This window comes from Solea senegalensis, linkage group LG1, assembly GCF_019176455.1.
Source record: "Solea senegalensis isolate Sse05_10M linkage group LG1, IFAPA_SoseM_1, whole genome shotgun sequence".
NCBI lineage: Eukaryota > Metazoa > Chordata > Actinopteri > Pleuronectiformes > Soleidae > Solea > Solea senegalensis.
In genome coordinates, this window is record NC_058021.1 from 9,394,673 (window position 1) to 9,415,587 (window position 20,915).

At 40.4% G+C, this 20,915-nt stretch overlaps 2 protein-coding genes across 5 annotated transcripts in view; both read left to right on the plus strand.

The window, feature by feature from the left end:
- Positions 1–3,371, plus strand: part of mast3a (microtubule associated serine/threonine kinase 3a) — a 28,749-nt gene extending 25,378 nt beyond the window's left edge. For all 4 annotated transcript variants that reach the window (XM_044030841.1, XM_044030825.1, XM_044030833.1 and 1 more), the window contains one exon: positions 50–3,371. In XM_044030841.1, the coding sequence (XP_043886776.1) occupies positions 50–912 (863 nt within the window). In that variant the 3' untranslated portion in view covers positions 913–3,371. The remainder of the gene's footprint in view (positions 1–49) is intronic.
- Positions 3,372–4,689: 1,318 nt separating this feature from the next.
- pik3r2 (phosphoinositide-3-kinase, regulatory subunit 2 (beta)) overlaps positions 4,690–20,915 on the plus strand; it is a 28,387-nt gene continuing 12,161 nt past the window's right edge. The window contains exons 1-2 of the mRNA XM_044030861.1: positions 4,690–4,957; positions 11,569–12,455. Coding sequence (XP_043886796.1) covers positions 12,137–12,455 — 319 coding nt within the window. The 5' untranslated portion in view covers positions 4,690–4,957; positions 11,569–12,136. The remainder of the gene's footprint in view (positions 4,958–11,568; positions 12,456–20,915) is intronic.

Genomic DNA, 20,915 nt, shown 5'->3' on the forward strand with positions numbered 1-20,915 from the left:
CAAACTCAAAACACATTGATGAACAGTTTTGCCTTTCTTTCTCTGTCAGATTCGAGCTCTTCTCCTTGCTCCAGTTCCCCCAACTCACCTGTACCACAGCCCCGCCCCAGTTCCCTACACGTTCTGGGTCGCTACAGCAAAGCTGGCCGCTGCAAGTCCACTAGCAGTATTCCTCCTTCACCGCTGGCCTGCATCCCACCTCCCCAGCCACTCTCCCCCCAGTGTTCTCCATCCTGCCTCCCCAGTCACCCCAAGTCCCTTCAGGGTTTCCATGGCAAAACATTATCCCCTCCCACGATTGCACGCCACTCGGTGCGTCCCCGAAGTGCAGAACCACCACGGTCACCCCTCCTCAAAAGGGTACAGTCAGCAGAGAAGCTGACAGGAGACAAGATGACTGGAGGGTACCACGCAGAAAGGAAGGCCTACAGCACTCGCCGCCACACCATGGAGGTGCCATTGTCTGAGAGGGAGGGGCTGGAAGACTTGGAGGGAGACACCACCACCGGATTTGTCTGTGTGGGTGAGCACGGTCGTCAGGGGCTTTACATTGGAGGACAGAGAGGCCACCAAGACACAGCGAGTGGAGGCGAGCATCATCGTTCTACTGCGTCACCACAACATCGTGGAGGCAGCCATCACTCCAAGGAAGTGGTGGTGATGAGGAAGCTGGCTCTGTCCGAGCGCAGGGACTCTTTCAAGAAACAGGAGGCTGTGCAGGAAGTGAATTTTGACGACTTGGAGGAGACGGAGGTGACACCAAGCATAGCGTTTCCTGTCACACCACCGAAAGCATTCAAGGCTTCCTGGATCAACTCAGCCCCGGCTGAATCCGGTGAGAAGCTGGAAGGAAGACGATCACAGGGTACAACAGCACAACAGAAAGCCAAGCCAAAAGACAGGGGGTTTTAGTTTTTCACTTTGCCAGAGATGGTGGGCCATGTCTATGACCTACTACTGTACCTAAGTCTGAAAACCTTGTGTCCAGAAAACTGTGATTAAAAACATCAGAAGCAACTGCTTGAAGACAGAAGAACAAATTCAAATCAAAGTTTTTTGTTTTTTTTTGCTGGTTCTCAGTAAATGTATGCATCCTGCAACACTGTTAACAGAACAATGACTGCCAAACTGTGTTTACTTCCTAGTTGCTTGTTTTCTCTTTTGATTCTCAAATCACTGTGGCACCAGTAACTGATGAATTATGTAAATAGTTTTTGTTTCAATTGAAGAAACTTATTTATGATTTTTTTTATGCTCACTATGTTTTTTCAGTTGTTGAAAATGCCTTTGGATGTTTCATCTGTTCTTATTTCAGGAGTTTGCACAAACGAAAAAGCCACGCAACAACTTCTCAGTGGGATTTCATACATGGTGCATCAAAGAGAAGTTTACATCTGTCAATATGTCGTTATTCTTTACCGCACTGCCTCTCTGGAAAGCAGGTGTTCACACTGAGTCTTTGAAAGTCCTCCAGCATACTGTATTGTAGTATTTAAAAAAAAAAAGACATCCAGTCTGTGGTGGTAAACATTTGTACTCATGGATCCTGAAAACAAACTTGACATAAATATTTAAAAGAACAAGATATGAACATCATAATATTTAGCAAGTGCCAAAGCAGACATTTGATCCATTTAAAAGAGATACTGTAGTGGTACATAAATAAACTTAATGCATGTATGGCTTAACTGCTACTTGCTGTCTATCCTGTTTGGGAGAAAATGCATCATGATTGACTCTCCTCTTGCATAACCTGACCAACACACAAGGCCTGTTGCCATTTTACGTTGAATGAAGCCTCTGTCCAGTAACCGTAAAACAGATGATCTCTTACCCTGTGGCATCCAAATACTGTACACTTCAATTTTGCTTGTATAGCGCCAAATCACATCATACGTTATCTCAAGGCACCGTACATAAGGCAGAAACCTTTACAATATCTCAGAGAGAAATGAAAGCCAACAGTTGACACAATGAGCCAGTGCTAGACAACAGTGGAGAGAAAATATTCTTAACAGGAAGAAACATCTGACAGACCCAGACTCAAAGATGTGCAGCCATCTCCCTCGACGAGTTGGGGTGAAAGGAAAAATGGGGGACAGAAAGGGGTCGGAGAGTACAGTGGTTTCAACAAACAAAATGGCTCCCATGGCTGTTTTTTTTTGTTTTTTTAAAAAATGTGTGTTAAGAATGAATGTTTACGATTTAGCAACAATATTTGTGTGGACTTGTCATGTTGTTTTTGTTAAATTATAATGAAAAACATAACAAGTGAATTCATTCAGAAGCCCTCAATGGAAGCCAGGAATTAATCCAGGTGATAATCTCCTTTTTTTGTATATTTTGATATGGAAACAGTCTTGTTGCAGTACTAATAACCTATGCTGTTGATGTATATTGTATAAACAACGGTGGACCTTATAGCAGCTGTAGGTGGTGGTGTTCTGAAAGTGACCTTGTAGGGATAGATGACTGTAATAATGTGCAATGCCAATGAAGTGGCATGGTCTTAATCTCTTGTTTGTATCAACCTTGATGTGCATGATTCAACTTCTAGTATAATTTCCCCCACAATTTTATTGCACATTTTAGGGAATTTATTTTTTGAGATTGATGTTATTAGCCTCATCTGATCAGTCTTGTTCTTGTAAGTGAGGAAGCAGATATCAACATAAGGGATTTGGGTTTCCTTTTTATTTTTTGTTCCTTTTTTTAAAAAAAACCCCAAACATTCATTCAGGAACTGACTGAATCAGCAACAACAATAAAGATGCTTACAGTCTTATTTCATAGTAATTTGTGACACAGAAGTAAGGTGTCATGTTTGAGGTTTAATGATGGCACACATCTTTGTGTAATGCAGAGGAAACTTGAGTACAGGGATTTCTAGGCGTATGATTATGATAATGGTTACTGTTCACATTAGTACAGTAAATGGACATTAGTTCACTGTATTTTGGGTAAAAAGAAAAACAGGTCTCCCTGGTATTTTCCATTGAATTTCTGCAATATACTCCATATATGTACAACAAATTAAATGTTTTAATGTTTGTTCTGCATCAACACCAAAACGTATCTCTTGCAGCACCATCATCTCATACTAGCGTTAATCACACATCGAACTGAAGCATCACAGGAAACTTATTTTGCCTGTTTGTGTGTGTTTGAGTGAGTGTCACATAGTTCATGTCATTCTCAACGTTTGCCACACTTGTTTTTAGCATAGTTGTGTGTTGAAGTTGTGGCTTTCTTAACCCGTGAAATTCTTACCATGTAGGTATCTGGTTCCGACCAGTACAAGATTGTCTGTTTTTGTATTGTCTTCACAGTGCTTGAAATAAATGAATTGCAGAGGACTCAAACATCCAGGACGACAACGTGTTTGTGTCATCTGTGTCATCTCACACAGCAATCAGAATCCTTATATGTTCTACCATAGTGATAATTTATTTTATTTATGTCATGTTTATTTAAAAGGCACAGACCATATTATTGAATATCAGTATAACACATATGTAAATATGGAGAGTTATGTCTGCCATCCCTTTGCAGGTGACATGCAGTTGAAAAATGGCCATTGATCTTCCAATCTTATTATATACATATACATATTTATATATAAGGTTATTTTGCCTGACCCGGCTTTGCAACCTGGTCGGAACAAGGGTCCTTCTACATAGAGTTTACATGTTCTCCCTGTGTGTGTGTGGGTTTTCTCCGGGTTCTCCAGTTTCCTCCCACAGCCCACAGTACACTTCAAAACCATTACAACGTGTTTTACGGAAACACAAATAATGAATAAAAGAGTCAAATAAAGGAATGGTGGACAGTTACAAGTTCCTGGGCGTGCATCTCAACAATAAACTTGACTGGTCAAATAACACTGAGGCCCTCTACAGGATGAGACAGACCAGGTTGTTCTTTATGAGGAGGCTCAGACTGCTACACATGTTTTACCAACCTGAGGTGGTGTCGATCGTCTTGTGACACCAACAAGCTGGTGAAGAAGGCCAGCTCTGTGGAGGGGATGTAGCTGGACAGTGAATAAATAAATTGTGTACTTTTACTACACAACATTTCCTCTAACTATCTTCGTTACTCATTACTGCCAAATAAAAAAAATTACCTGTATTTAAATAGCACTTTTCTAGTCTTGACGATCTTTCATAGCCATTCACACACTGCAACATGGGGTCAAGTGTCTTGCTCAAGCAAGGACACATATAGACTAGCAGAGTCAGGAATTGAACCCGTTGTGGGTTCAATTCAATCAGTTGAACGTGACAGTTGACAATTAACTCTTACTAGTAATACTTTTACATTTTATATTAGAAAATTACTTTTGATACAGAAAATTTCATATACTTTCAGACTTTTTACTAATATTATAAAATTATAAAAATATTATAATATTATAAAAAGTGACTTCAACTTCTACCAAAGTCATTTTCTGGTAAGATACTTACAAGTATCCCTTTTAGGGACTGGCATTTGGACAGATTTGGAATGGTTATTGAAATTTAAACGTTATTGTTGCTGAAACTAATGCTGAAATCAGTCAAAAGTAAATGAAATGTGATGGAAAAGCAAATGTTTATGTCAAATGTCCCTCCCTCCCTCCCTCCTCCCCCACTGATCGTTCGGGCTTCACCGGCAGACTTCGGCTCTGTCCGCCCTCTTCATATTAGTTCCCACGCACCCTCCTTCCCTGCGCCGTGCTGAGCTGGAAAATGGCTGTGTAGTGGAGCTGGAGAACGGGGGGAAAAAGGGGGAAGAAAGAAAGAGCGAGAAGGGAAGCGACATAAGAAGTGGACCGTGGACCGTTTACTGGAAGTTCAGTGCACACCGAGGAGCTACGGTCCGCAGTCAAGCCGCACACACGGACGCTCATCTGCCACCTGGAAACGTTAAAGCGCCGCAGCCGAAAAAGTGCGAAGAGTCAAGAAAATATACGCGGGTGAGTTTTTCCAACTTACTGCACATTATTTCCAGTACAGCGAGGCAGCGACGGCCACTGTACTGGAAAATGGTGGAAGCGCCTGGTGGAAGTGTGCTCTCCGCACGCAGCTCCACGCTGTCCACTCGGCCTTCGTTTTAACTTTTATACTCAAGTTTGTGTCCCGTTTTGTTCGCTTTATTTGCTCCATTAAACACGCTAACGTGTAGTTTGTATTCTTAGCTGCATGTTGCTCAGCGCTCGTCGACAGTTGACGTGTGTCTCCCGTTAAGTGACTGAAAAGACCATGTTAGTCTCTTCAACTCTCAAAGTGTACTTTTTTATTATTTTTATTTAGAATAATAATTTTCAATATTGACATATATGACACATGGGACTTGAGATAAAGTTGTAGACTTAATTCCCAATGTTTTTTTAAATCAAGACTACATATTTAAGAGTTGTTTTTGTTGTTATGTTTGCTTTAGATGTGTACTGCAAGAGTCATAAAGCAGTCTCTGGCTTATGCCTGTGCACAACACTGCTAGATTGTGTTACACTATCGGTGCCTTCACATTGACTGCTGACATGTAGTGTGTGAAGGCCCAACATTGCTGAAGGCCTGACATGTTTGGTGTGTGTTGAGTGTTATGCATACATGCACCAAACAGTTAAATGGAAATGCATAATTAGACAAGCAACTCAACAATGTGGAGACCCCCCTCTCTTTTTAGTACTGAATTTAGGGTGATGCAACATTCGATTTGGGATGATATGAGCCTTTAGCCTGTCATAATTATCCTGACTGAAAATAAAGTCTACTAATAATGGCTGCAACACACTGAAATCTGCATTTTTATTAGTAAACGTAAAAATGGAAAACAAGAATCTTAAATAATATCTTTACAAAGCACTCAAAACCTTTGCCAAGGCCACTCTGATTCTCACAGCAGTCGGTTTCCTTCAATCCCACAATCGGTGATGGGGAGCAGCAACAAAAAGCCCTTTCCTCACTCTTTTGATCTGGCTCGGTGCTCTTTATTTAAATAGTCAGGTTCCTCTATGGTGACTCGGACTTTTGTGCCATTTACTGCTTATGTCGGTTACCTAACACCCACTATTAGTTGGAAATGCACATCGTCTTTATTGAATTTTGAAAAATTCTGTTAAGATTTGTGTTGTCCTTATCTGACCCACCAATTTAATCAAAAATCCCCTTTAACTTTTTAGTTGGTTATGCTGCCCTCAATCAAACACCGGAAACAGGTGTATGTAGACCGTTTTTTATCCTCCTTAGAAGTAATTCGTTTTCTCAGTCTTGTCCCTATTCATTGACAAACAAAATTGATTTGCTTTAATACTTAATTTTAATGATTCACCCAGTTAAACTATTTGAAAGATGCTATCTGTGTCTTGCTATGTGAACTACGCAGCAAAAAAAGGCTTCTGGTATTATCAGCTGGTGCAGAGTTTGGAGATTTGTCAGATTCGATGAAATTTGTCTGTTTGTATTTGTGTTTAGTCATAATGGCTTAACATGGATTTAGACTAGTGTTCTAAACCTGCAGAGGTGTTTAATAAATACTGAAGTCATCTTTCACTGTTGAGCCTTGTGACACAGTTGACTTTTTCAGAACAGTGTCGTCTTAGTGCTGCATAATCTGCAGAGCAGCTGTTTCTGTTTAGTAAAGCAAACTTTTAGCGCTACCAAGGATGGACAGAATTCATGGTAGCGTAATTAAAATAAAATGCAGACGCTTGAGTTGGAGGCTGAAAAAAACAACTCCTTGCAAGCTTCTATGTTGTTGGCCTGTCCTCCCCGTCTGTGGCGCAGTAGATTTTTCAGTTCCATGTGGACAGATGGCCCGAGGCCAGGCTGCATGCGTGGTGGCTCTGTAGTCAACTCCTCATCAGCAGGGCTGTAAAGGGCCAACACATATGAAAAGCTTTAAAGAAATAAGTGTGACCATAGTGTAAACATCTGAAGTTTGGTCACTGTTTTTATTTGCCTCTGTAAATGTCATTTAAGGACAACAGAAAACTTTGGATCACAAAAATCCCTAAACTGAGTCTCTGAGACATACAGCAGTGTTTAGCCCAGCATTTTTTATCCCTTTATAAAAAAGTACGAAGCTAAGACTACATGCTTAAACACATTAACCCTTCAGCTCTTGTTGAAAAATGATCACACACAGCTGTAGGGAGAACCGCTGCTGATATGAGGCCTGGATTTGCCGTGGCATGTTCCCCTTCAGACCTTTGACGATTTAGCAGAAATTATGAGTTCACAGAATTTTACACTGACCTAAATAAATGTGACTGATAATACTGATAATTCTGAGAAAGTCTCAGTGACTGATGCTATGGTAGGGGTCAAACATAATTGAAGTTTAACACCTGCCTGAGTCTGTAGAGAAACTTGTGTTCGTTTCCTGACGATAAATTTACAGTAGATTGTTGCACATGTGTATTAAGGTTTTGTGTAGGTACATATGATATATGACATATTATCAATCATAGATATCAGTATTGACTCAAGAAATGCATCTATTGTTTTTGTTTTTTTTCCTCCCAGTAAATGCTTTCAATTGCTGTATTTGAATTCCTGGTTTACATAATGTAACGATTTAGGATATTACAGAGAAGAGAAGCAGCCTCCAAAATGTTGCTAGTATGAAGGTTGAAGTTCAGTTTTGTTGTGTGGAATCTCATATTATTGGACCTGTTATTTTTTTAAATTATCTATAGTGCCGAAAAATGTTGCAAGAACAGTTTTGTCCAAGGGACTGCAGAGGTTCAAAATATGTTTGTAAAGTAATGTAATTTTATATAATGTTCATGCCACTACCAGAATATGTTGTACCGATAGACCATATACACTGTAAAAAAGTGAATGTAATTACATTAGAACTCAGAACTGGGTGCGATGTCACTCTCCAGTCCACTGCGTTCCAGTTGAGAATTGCCATTTTCAGTTTGGTACAGTGTGGTACAGTGTGGTACGGTTTGGAATGGTAAAGTCCTGGGTCAGGTCAGAGATGCGCATACTAATGTATGTAAGTCTAATGTATAATTGGAGAAATGTAAAATGAAATTGTGATTCCGCAGCAACATAATTTTTTGGTAATGTCAGTGAAGCTACTTGAACTGAAACTGAAGTGATTAAGAGAGCTGTAGGGCAAAAGGCACTCTGCATGTCTCTACAATGGAGCAGCAACTCAAAACACTTAGCTTTTGTCTGAGATGTGTTAAAGACACATCATGGTTTTTTTTTTTCCCTTCTGCAGTTCTGAATAACTACGTTCATGTCGCCACCATGTCTAAACATCTGTTATAATAATGACATAGAGATATTCACCTAGGACTAGTATGATTCACGTTTATTTAAGTTCATGTAACGTTTACATGTGAAAGCCCTGCACTCCAGGTTCCAATTACATATAATTTATACTATTGAAGGTGTCACCTAAATATCTCTATATTTTTTCTATTTTTGTTTTTTTATCTACTACTACTGTACTATTTGCATGAATAAGATGTAGTGAAGCTGAAGCACCTTGGTCTGCAAGGTTCAGTACTTTAAATTCTTTGGACAGAGAATATTTAGTATTTGTTGTTTTTTTTTATCCATCAGCAGTTTATCACTTTATTTTCTGGTTATTGTTCATATCTATTGTTACATACATTATATACTGTTCATTTACTGAAAAATATTAGTGTTTTTAATACTCTATATAAAACAGAAATGCAACAAATTGACATAGAGAATCATTGTTTTTCCTTTTTTTTAAAAAAACAACCAACCAATTAATCGATTTTCATTTACCACCAAAACTACCTACCTTCATGTTTTAAAATCAATCCATAAATAAATAATAGTTATTTACCCAAGAAAGAGTTTTGAGTTTTTTTTATAATGTTCCTATTTCTTTTTTAAAAAAGATTCAACACATTTTTCTCTTTTTGTACAAAAAACCCCAAATACATCATGTCATGCCACTGCACTGCCTGAGTGTTACGTGACTCATGGGATTGGCTCCAGCCTTCCATTTTTACATGTCATGTTTTTCATCATCATCATCATCATCATCGTCCTCTTTTAGTTTCATTTACTTTAACCCACAATTTCATCAAAGGTGATAAAGAATGACCAAAGTGACACAAATGAAAATAGTCAAGTGTGTGGGAAACGGTGGAGATGTTTGATCACTGCCTAGATACATTTTCTAATATTAGAACATTTCCTTGATTTGCCCGGCTTCTGTGGTGACTGAGGAGCACATGGCCAGAGCAGCAGCCAATCAGAGTGCACAGTCATCTTTCCCTCTCTCTAGCAACAGTGAGTTGCTTGCTGCCTATTCATTAATTATTTTCCTGTGGTCTCACTCAGCCGCTTGGACTCTGCTGATAGTGCTCTGTCTCTCTCAGTCTCACTGATTTTTCACTGCTTTCTGTTGCTGTCTGCTCTGACAGAATAAAAAAAGAAATCTTTCAAAAAAAGGGATGGATCCATTGAGACTGAGCTTTCCAGCTGCTGCTTCTCTGAGCTGTGAGCTACCACAGCACTATCAGACCAGGACCATAACAGAGACGACTCTACACTCACCTCGTAGGACTTTTTCTGCTTTAGTACTAAATAATAAAGAAGGATTACAGAAAAAGAGCACTCCCCGCGCACAGTTTTTTGTTCTACATCGTCTTCATCTTGTTTTTACTTCTTTTCTGCTCCGATGCTCTGACTGTAAACAAATCAAACATTGCAACTGGAGAATAAGGACTGAGCCTTTTTGCTTGCCGAGGATGGGGGTTGTCAGTTGGAGGCAGGACTCTGTGTGTTTTTTTGGAGGGGGGTGGCAGGTGGAGAGAGGAAGGAGGGGGGGTTTAGGGTTGGGGGGGGTGGGCATGGTGGTGTGAGGATTGCGGGCTGTGGTTGGGTATGCCAGTGCCACGTGTCTAGCCTGGCACCTCTTGCTTCTCGACTCGAAGGATGTTGGACTGAGCGTCTGGCTTAGCCTGTCGGGCTTCTCTCTAAACCAAAAGTGGGGTGAGTGTTGTACTCTGCTGCATTCTGTTGTCATGATAACTCTTAAATCTTGTTTTTGTAAAAAGAAGATATTCTTACGTACGGAGGTCTGCAGTGAATGTTTGCTCGCTTTCTGAATGTGGTGGACGGAGAGAGAATAATCTAGACTTGGATTTCGAAAGCATGCACTTAAGTATTCAGAGATGCAAAACGGAGGTGTATGTTCATTTTGGTTCAGCTTTTACCTGTTTTTATTTAAGCATCTGCAATGCATCACTGAAAGCACTGTGCATTCAGATATGTTTTTGAAGTGATTGCACAACATCAGGCCTCACAAACCAGGCCTTTGGTTATTTGGATTTGGACATTTTAGGAAATTGCCCCAAATAGCTTCTTACTCCTGACATAGAAAACCAAAACTTCGCCTCCCCATCTACCTGCTTCGTCCGGTCACTGACATAATTTGATCCCGTCCAGAGAGGTTAACGTTACACTTGTCCTCGGTTTGGGCCACAGACCACAGATGTCGTACTTAATCTGGAAAACCTAATCTCTCCTTTGATCGCTCCCTGTCTCTTGCGCCAGTTATGCACTGTATATTCCTTTCTTAAATCTCAGATGAAAACCAGATTAACAAACTTTCCATATCTCACCATGGACATCATAATCTAGAAATTTAGATTTTTGTGTTTTCTGTATCGAGTGTCTGATGAATTTTTACTGGGCGATAAAATTCATTCTTTTGGAATCGAAATGTTGCCGTTATCCAGGCACATTCGCGTACTTTTGCTTCGCCTTTTACTGGGCCTATCATCTTCATCAAATTTGATGCGGTTCCGTCACTCCTCACCATTGACCTTTTGCTGTATGCGAGCACCATGATATGATTGAGTAGGAGTGTTATTTTATTTAAATTCAAGTGTTGTTTGTATGATGTTGTGCTCGTCTTTGTTCTTTTCAGTTGACTGTGCATTTGGTTTTCTCATGCAAAAAAATCTTAGCACACTATGATTTAGGTTTTTGACAGAATGAAGCCCGAAATATTTCCGAGGCAACACAGAGCTGCCTTTTTTTCTCTCATGCAGAGAGAACTTTTAAAAAAAAAGGTTCTGCATGTTTGAGTAAATTATGGTTGCCCTACAGCAGTGGTGCAGGTCTTAGTTTCCTATGCATGCACACATGAAAATATATCCTTAAAATTCTTCCAGTACTGTTAATCGCTAATGTTTTTGTAAGTTGAAGGGACATCAATTTCACAAGAAAAACTTCCTGTCCCTGTGATGCGTCAGTTAAGGCTTTGAGGGTGTGAATGTAGAATGGAGGGAATGGAGGCTCCTGTCCAGGGACCCAGTGTGCTGTTGGTTATGACGCAGCAGCATCATCCGATCTCTCCGTCCTAACCGAAGACTGCACAAATGCACCGAGCTGCTGCAGTTCGCCATTTTGCACCGCTTTGAGCTTTGTTTCACATAGATATGGGCGCTTTACTTGTGGCTATTTATCAAAGAGAACTTATGACGAATCACTCATTTTTCACAGTTTTGGTTTTATTATTGTTTTTTTTCCCAGACTAAATTGTAATATTTTTTTGTGTTTTTATGTTGTGCAGGTCGGTCGAAACCCCGTCCAGAACATGTGGGAGCCAGAGAGAACGGAAGAGGATTAAAGACCATCCCACTCTGCTGCTCGTCTCCCAATCCGACCGCTTGATTTCTCCGCAGAGAGCCAGCAACACGGGGCCTTCAACTAGCAAAGTCTTTTTCCCGTCTCTTCCAACAGCACCAAGCCAGCAGGTTTTCGCTGCTTGAAAGAGCATGTTGCCAATGCTCTCCCTCTGCTCCATCATCTGGCTCAACCGAGGAATCAAGCTGAGGAAATTGCACCAGTCCACCAACACCGGTCAGGTCTGAAACTGCTGCAGCCATAGACATAACAGCAGAACGCCATCTTGTCCACTTTTGAAAATGCTCCTAAGCTTCGGGTGACTCCTCCTCCTCCTCCCATTATTCCCCTACCCCTTCCCCCACAACAAACTTACCTCCAACACCAGAATTTAGTCTCAACAGCCTTTCCGGTTCTGAGGAGGATTTTTGTTAGCCTGTTGTTGCAGTGGCACTTAGGCTGCACCATCTAATCCTCTTTTTAGAGGCCATTTTGACTTTTGTCTCCATAACAAAATGGCGGCAGAGGATTTTCAGTACCGTGCTCTCTATGCATTTACCAAGGACCAGGAAGAGGACTTGGACTTGCATCCTGGTGATCTTCTCACAGTCAGCAAGGCCACTCTGTTGTCCATGGAGAACTACCAGGAGGGCTGTGAGGAGCAACCAGAGTGCCTGGGCTGGCTCTTCGGGTACAACGAGCGTACCAGGCAGAGAGGAGACTTCCCAGGGACTTATGTCGAATATGTGGGCCCTGTCAAGATGACTCTCCCATCGAGTCAACCAAGGTCCCAGCGACCACTACCTGCTCCTCCCAGACCAGAATCCTCTCAAGGTAAGGATGTTTTAAGTAGAAGATATCTGTCCACTTGGTTGGGGCTGAACTGGTTGCGTTTGCGGTGCATGACGGCTACGTCACTGATCTGCTGAGTTTCACTCACCTGTTGTCCAAACACGGCGTGTGCCTACAGCAGAGCTGCTTCTGTTTTACATTACATAATACAATTTAAATGACTGTCCATCCTCCATTGTTATGAACTCATTCCTATGATGCCGTCTATGTATCCATCGGTCCTCCTAATATTTTACAGTACAAGCTTTGTTGAAAAATGAATGCATTCCGGGATCTCAAACACTGGAGTGCTTTGACTGTGAAATGGGTACGGAGCGCGTCGTGTCTGTGAGCAGATACAGACATCGACATGTGTGGTGAATGATAATATCCACTCTGTATTTTGCTGTAAAGTTCACGCAGCTCACAGAAAAACTAGGAGAGAGCACTGTTCACAGAAAGAGCAGCACGGGTCACATACGTGAGGCACGTCTCCTATGTGCCAAAATGAAAAGCTGATGATGATGTTCTGCTGCACCAATGCTCTCACGCTTCCCCCGATATTCACTGTGAAGACGCACTGTAGCGCTGTCATTTTCAATATATTATTATAAAGTTTATAATAAGCTCACGGCACAAAAACTTTTAATTTTATAATTGAAGTTTTCTATGAGAAACCAGAATCGTATTGTAATGAAAATTATATTATGATATTGATAATGACCAATGAGTTATTGTACAGAACATGTACTGTGCATTTCTTTTTAAAAGAAAATCTTCTCAGTTGTCTTTATCCATTTTCCTAGTCGGTTGCATATTTTCAATATGTATATTCAGTATGGTCACATTGTGCTTCATTTCCGCATCTGCACCTGTCTTTATGTCTGAGGTGCGGTGATATTTTTACAGCCCATGCATAGAGTGGTGTAAAGGTCCTATTTTTTTCCCCCTCTGATTGTTATTTTTCTACTTTTCTTCCTGTTCTCCCCAAACGGTAGCATCTTTGGTGACCTGAACATGTATGAAAACTCAAGAAACCAAAATTCAGAACCGCCCAAATATGTCGTAATTTAAACGTAATTCAACTTTTCTCTGCCGTTTTTAGTACTAGTTAAATGTTTTATTTTTCCTCCACCATACGTGAATGTCGACGATACCACGCACAATCTGCCTAGCACAGATCGAAAGGTAGATGAGATTCCTTGCCACAGTTGCCACGACAACCCGGAGCAAAAGCAAGGGGAAGGAAGGAGGAAATTACATCTTTCTCGTATGTCCAGTTTCTCGGGTTAGAGGCAGTGCACAGCTGCGTTGGCCTCCGTCCAGCTTTCCCCCGTTTTTTTGAAAATAAATTTTTTTCATTTTATTTTTTATTTCTTTCAGGAAGAAACTGAATGTCTAATTTCAAGAGGTATACTAACTTCTTTTGTTGTTGTAAAACAATTAAACTTCAATCAATATTTTTGCACAATCTCAACTCATTGCGCTGATGATCCCAACTGAATATTGAATTTTTAATGGTGATTCGTTGAGTAAATAATGGATAAATAATTCCAAATAACTAACAATGTCCCTTTTTAATTAATGTCATAAGCCTCGGCTCTTTGCAGCCAGCTCAGTCATTTGTATCTGGTCTAATCTGCACAAAAATACGTGCAGCTCCTTCGTCGTGACGTTATCGACTCCCCACAGGAGGGGCTGCGAAGACTGATTTCTTTGTTAAATCCAAAAAAGAAAGATATTAATGGCATTTTTTGGCACAAAAAACAGTTCCCTGACATTTGAACAGAGACTAATGTTTCGATAGGTGTGTTCGTATTTTGTGCAAATGGAGAGTTTTGCATTTTTTCCCCTGAGAGATAAGTGCTCTGTTCTTTCACACCTCTCTTCACTCCTGTGACTCCGGGCATGTCTGATATTTATTCATGGTGGTAAGTGCCTGCTTTCAGCTACGACAGTGTCCAAGTCAAACATTGACATGGCATGGATTGGGCGACTTAAGCAAGCTCACCTCCGAGTCAAAACTATGATTTGTTAGCAAAGATCTTCTACTCTACCAAGATTTCCATGATTTCTCCTCATTTGCTTTTGGCTTCAGGTGGTTAATTTATTGCTTCCTTCTATGGGATGCCAGAGGCTAAGATGCACAGGGCCAAAACAGATAAATAAAATTTTTTTATATTATTTTTCATCTAAAAGCATGCATTTGTCTTCTGTCAAAGACCGTATTCTCTGCAAATCCCCTGTGCTTTTTTATGACAAATGGGCTAAGTACCACTCTGAGCACGTAGGCTGTGAACTCTGAATTACCTCTGGTTGAGCCAACTGGCTATTCATCGAGTACAACAAAGTACACTGGGCCTCATTCAAATTCATTAGTTGGAATTCATTTCACAGTATTTTTTTTTCTCTTAAAAGTCCTAAAAACAGGGGATATCATAGTCGCAGCACAAATGTAGATAATACGGTGTCCAGAGTTCTTATCAAATAATCTAAGCAATGAAATAAAAACATGAAGAGTGAAGAGATTGTGCACATGGCCACTCCTTTAACTTTCTCCAGCAGGAGCAGGTGAGAAGAACAACAGTTCTCTTGATTTGACAGGCACTGAGACAAACCAGTTGGGCAGCAGGCGTTACTGTCTGATTTGGAAAGAAAAGGGGTAGAAGAAGCAAGAGAGATGAGTGGGAAGTGAGGTGAGAAGTGGGATGGGGGGGCGGGGTTATTTTACAAATATCATCTTCATTTCCCCGAAGGTGTGAATAGATCTATTGTTAGTGTGGCCCATTTACTATTCACAGGGATCGTAATATTTGGTATCAAGGTGCAGCACCGTGTTCTGGTGGTCAGGGTAGGTGTTAAATCCAAGTGTCCATCCTTTCACGTATAGCTAAACTTGGGTAAACACGTGTGATGTCAGAACCCACAAACACAAATCTTAGCAGTGTATTTGCCCTCAGAAGAAAAGAGAAAGTAAGCCTGTGAGGTGACTGCTTTTTGAAACACCAGCACAAAAAGCACAATAGTAGATGAAATGCATAAAGTAAAAAAGTAAAAATCAGTTTTTATGCAGCAACCTGGTGGCTGTAAAACCCACATTTACATGCAGCTGCCTGGTTATCAGATTTCTACTCAACCCCCAACAATACATTTGAACCAAGACTGGAACATTTTTCCTTTTTTCTTTTTTTTGTGTGTGTGTGCGCAAGTACCAGCTCTGTAGTGTCGGAGTAGTGGGAGATTGTGTATTTAGACTAGTCTTATTTTCAGGTTTAGTTTGATTTAATAATTTTAAAAACAGAAATAAACCTCTGTGCTGTGAACTAGCACTACAGGCAGAAACATTACGGTTAACCGTGTTTTTCTTAATCTCACACTGATTTTAAGTAAATCGTGTTTCTCGTTTGTATTTCAGAAATCTGGTCACTGCAGTATGTCGACGAACAACGCAGCTGCTTAAGTTCATAAAAAATGTTCCAATAGTGAAAAATGAAAGAGTTCTATTTTGTTCTTGGGTTTCTGTTCTGTGTGTTTTAGGCGTTGTTTTCTGCAAAGTTGGACCAAAAATAATTTTCGCTCTCCAGATACAATTGCAAAACCTTACTCAACTTGCAGCAGAAATAATTGTACAAAAACCCAGAGTTTTTTTGTTTTTTTTTCCCCCTTCCCTCATTTCGGTCTCTCCTCTCTTTGGCCTCACTTTAACTGCCTGCTGAAGTGAACCATGGCTTGGCATTTTTGCAAACTCCTCCCTTCGTATTCCCTCTCTCATTGCTGCCCCTCCCCTCTACCCGCCTGCCCCCCACCCCCTCCCGTCCTCCCTCCCTGATTCACATACACGTCTGATACTGTCTCTGGGCAGCAATAAACCATGTTAGCAGGGCCAGTTCTCAGAAAGGAGAGGCCTCCACTCACTCTCCGCTCCCTGTGCCTTACCAGGAAAACACTTTCAAAGAACCCATGGAGGGGCTGGGAGGGGTGAGAGAGCGGCTGAGCACTACCGAAAGAGAATGGGAAGGAGATATGGAGAGGCTGGAAAGGGTGGGAGATGAGTGTAAGCCGAGGCCACAGCCAACTGCAAATATAGGAACCAGCTGTAATTGGTTTCTCTTCTGACAGTTGCATTATTCTCTTGGACTTTTACCAAAACTTTAGCATGTAATAATTTATGGAGCTGTAGAAAATGTTATCCCTGGAGCTTTTCAGAGCGCAACGCATTTAGGCATGAAGTATTCTTAATGAAATATTAATCGTTTGAGCAAACCACCAACTCAAGTACAGATTGTACGGTTGCTTGTTGAAAGCAGGGGTGGAACAAAGTGGCCATCTTTGATTCAGCAGAACGATAACAGTAGAGCATTTAGTGTTGATAATTACAAATCATGAGTGTATGAATGAATTGATGTTTTTGGACAAATTAAAAAAAAAAAAAGCCTTAGAAACCAAAATGAAGAGCTCTAACTAAGCTGAAAAGGAAATAAAATACCCTCATTGTTCTGTGTCTGTAAGGAGTAGGAAAAACCTTATCTAGCCCTACCCTCTATTTACTTAACTTAAATGGCAAACATTGTGAACCTTCCTGTTGTATAATTATTTAAACTACTCAAAAAAATCGGGTAACAAGTACGATAAGAGAGAAACATTCATAGTGAGATCATCTAAACACCATGTTCCATTATATATCCATTCAGTTTGTTGTTTCTGAACAGCTGTTTAAACTTATTCAATGATGTCCATATTTAAAGCACATTATTCAGATTTTTCCCTCAGTTGAAACCTTTGGATATTGATGGTAATAGTTTGGCTTTTAGCTTTGAACATAATTTGTGTAAATTTGAAATGGGCCAGATCTTTAAATTGAAGTTTTCAGTTTAACGAAGAGTGGGTTAGTTATTTCTTGTAGACTTGTTTTACAGAAGCAGGGTCTGTTTCATCCAAAGCGCAAATCTCCAGCTCTCCCTTATAGTGCACATTGATGGGAAAAGCAGTTATTTTCATTGTACTGAATCATTAGAATCCGTTCATTAAAAAGATTTGTTCACCCATTTGTTCTTCCTGCATGACGAGCGCAACAGTCACTGAACTGAAATACGGGTTGTGATTTGGCTTTCTTTAAATCCACCAGACTCCTCTGTTAAATATTGAGATTTCAGTATGTTCCTTGCTAAATGTTGGAGATGAATGCATGTTTTCAGACTTTTTTAAGTAGTTTTTTTAAAACTGATCTACAGTTTGGTATTGTTCTTAGATTTGCTGAGGCTGATTCTGGCAGTTTACTACAGGACAATGCTAGTGTGATGACACTTAAATGCCTCTTCTTTTCTTGCAGGCATACTGCACATAAACATATACATTATGTCCTCATGATAATACTTAGATCCTGATCATGATACTAAAGCATCATGTAACAACAGTCTCTAGAACACCACACAAATGTTTGTTTTGATGTAATATATTGTTATTTTATCAATCTATTTTTCAGCATGCAAAGTGGAGACTGGGCCTGTTTTTAAGAGGAAACATTATTATTTTTTTATTTTTTTTACACTGAGTATATCTCAACCTTACATGTTTTATACCACATTTCTGCATCAATATCTTGCACGAGTGGAGCCGGCAGGCCTATGCGACCACGTCCAGCATTGGGAGGGGATCATGCATGTTTGACATGGTCGCAGGGCCTCAGTTGTACACGTGTAGCTCTGAAGCATGTTATGACAGAAGAGTCCATAGTGTCTGTTTATGATGCATTGCCTGTCTACATAGTTTGGATGCAGTGAAGACATGCAGCATTGAAACCTGACCAGCAGCATACACACCGTTACACACCATCCGTGAGCCAGACACCAACTGGCCTTGTCAGCACTGCACACAAGGAACACATGCTTGGAGTTAACAGCATGGTTCAAATATGTTTTAAAGGTGACATAGAATGCTTGTATCACACATATATGTTAGTTATGGAGGTCTACTTACATATATTAACTTGTTTTCATGATTAAAAACCTCCTAATCGCTGCAAACGAGCCGATCAAAATATCTCCTCACTGACGCTCTCGTCAGCCGCGCTGTTTCAGACCAAAACCACACCCCCAGAATGTGGACTGTGTTGTGATTGGCCAGCCAACGAGAGCTTTCCCACTGTCCGGTGATTGGCCAGGTACCTGGAAGTGACGTAATAGATAGGCCAGCTCTCAGATACACAGCTCCCCCTCTGGCACGGTGGATGCTCTGCATCTCAGCAGCTACAATGAGAGTAGTTCTTCTTCTTCTGCGGTTGAATGTACGCAACCGGATGTGCCCGGACTAGTGCCCGCACCGGGAGGCGCTAAAGTGGTGAGAGGAGTGGTGAGGATTTCTGATGATGACATCAAATTAAGGAAGTGCCGATCCGCTTCGCAGAGCCCAGGAAAACAATACAACACTATTTTCTCAGCAGTGGCTGAACTGTTTGTTCTGAAACTTTAGGGTTTCATAAACGAGGTAATGACGCAGATACACACACAAACGCAGCGTTAATTGGAGCTTCCGGTCTATGTGGGCTTTAATAGATGTTCCCCAGATTTGCCAATAAAGGGATTTATTTGCATTTTCGCTTTAAATACTTGCATATGGAGGCCAATTAAATACAGGAAACTCAGATAGCTCTTCTGTGGGAATTTTAATTGTAAGAATCGGCCCTTCACTGATGATGGTAAATTGAATTAGGCAAAACTCAGGCTACAGCTAATATGAACCACACATTTGACTCCCTTTTGTGGGATTTGTTGTCAATTAGAATGAAAGTGTTTAGAATATTTAGTCAGTTATTTTAAAAATAGTTTTCTCTTGCAGAATCCCAATATTTCTACAGGCTTGATGAACAGAAACAGCTAAAAGTAGCAGTTGCCAATTTACCACAAATGATTTTATTTTTGTTTATCAGTGTTATCTGCAATCCAGGGTTTTGAAACTAGATTGTTTTATCATTTGAAAGCTCATGTTTGTGCTGTATCCTGTTTTCCCTGTCCTGTGAGGCTCTGTTAATTTTGGACCAGTGATTTATTTATTTTCCTACTGCAGTAACTTGGTGAACACTGAGTAGACAAAGCTAAAAATACTTTGTTTTCTACTTGGCCTGATTGTATTTTTCTTATTATTAGCAGGGGCGGCTAAATGTAGCAGGTCAGGTCATCATAATACAAAGTTAATCTGCCAAGTATTTCCCTCCAATTGTGAATCAATGCCCTAATATTTTAATGTTATTTTCCCCCCAATAAAGGAGGTAACACGTTAGAAAAGAAGTGGCAGTTTAACTACATATCATAGCTACAGTTTAATAAGACATCAACATAAAATCGGCACAAATCTACAGCAAGTGAAAATTCCTCTGAGGTTTGATTAGACTCGTGAAATCCTGTGAATGAATTAACACAATATCTCTGCACACGGAGAAGCTTCATTCTGTCACACAGCTCTGAGAGGGAGAATGCCGCAGAGCCAGCTACATATTACATAAGCATACTGATGCAGGAGATAGAGAGCAAATATTTAGCTTTGCATAGCTTTCCTTCGTTCAGCCTACTTTTGCCTTAGAGACAGGATCTGCAACTTTCTTCTGACCTTCACACACTCTACTTCATGTTTGGACAGCAAACACATGGCACATAGGTTTGTGAGTCATCTCTCTTTGGCAGATGTTGTTGAATGACTCGGTTTGATTAGGACTTTTCTTCCAAGACATTTGAAAACAAGGTCATGAGACTCGGCTGTGAATCCATGCATTATTTAGACTAACTTTCAATGCACCAGGACACACTTGATAAAATGTGAGTGCAAAACTAGTGCAACAATACCTTGAATACCTTTTTATATCTCTGACACTCTCTCTCTCTCTCTCTCCCTCCCTTCCACTGTCTACCTTGAATGGACATTTCAAGTCATATGTCTGTCTCTTAGCTTGTCGTCTGCCAAGGAAGTGGTTCTAATTGACTAAGGAGTTGCTGCTACTTTACCCACAACCCCACTTTCTCGCTCTCTCCCTTGTCTCGTATCATTCCCGTGCCCAGACAGTTCCGACTGCTTTGCCAGAGAAAAGAAAGCGTACGTCTTTGCATGAAAGCCAAAGTTTTACTTGTTCTCTTTTCAAGCAGAGAGAAATATACAGCGAAATACCATGTTTGTAGGAGTGAGTATATATTCATCGTCTTCTTGGAAAAATATGTCAATTAATTTTCCTTCTTGTATGAGGATATTTTGTACTTATTTTGTGCTGGCAGTTGATTGAATGAAAGAAATAATAAAAACAGCCAAATTAATAAATGTTTAATTTATATAAACTGTTCATTGGGACACCAACTCGGAGCATGAACAACACTAAATCATAAATAGCTGTGGTTGTATCTGCTGCTGCCGATGTCCTCATCAGCTAATCCAGCTGCATCTGTTCGATGACATTCCATTCATAGTGTTTTTTTCTGACTT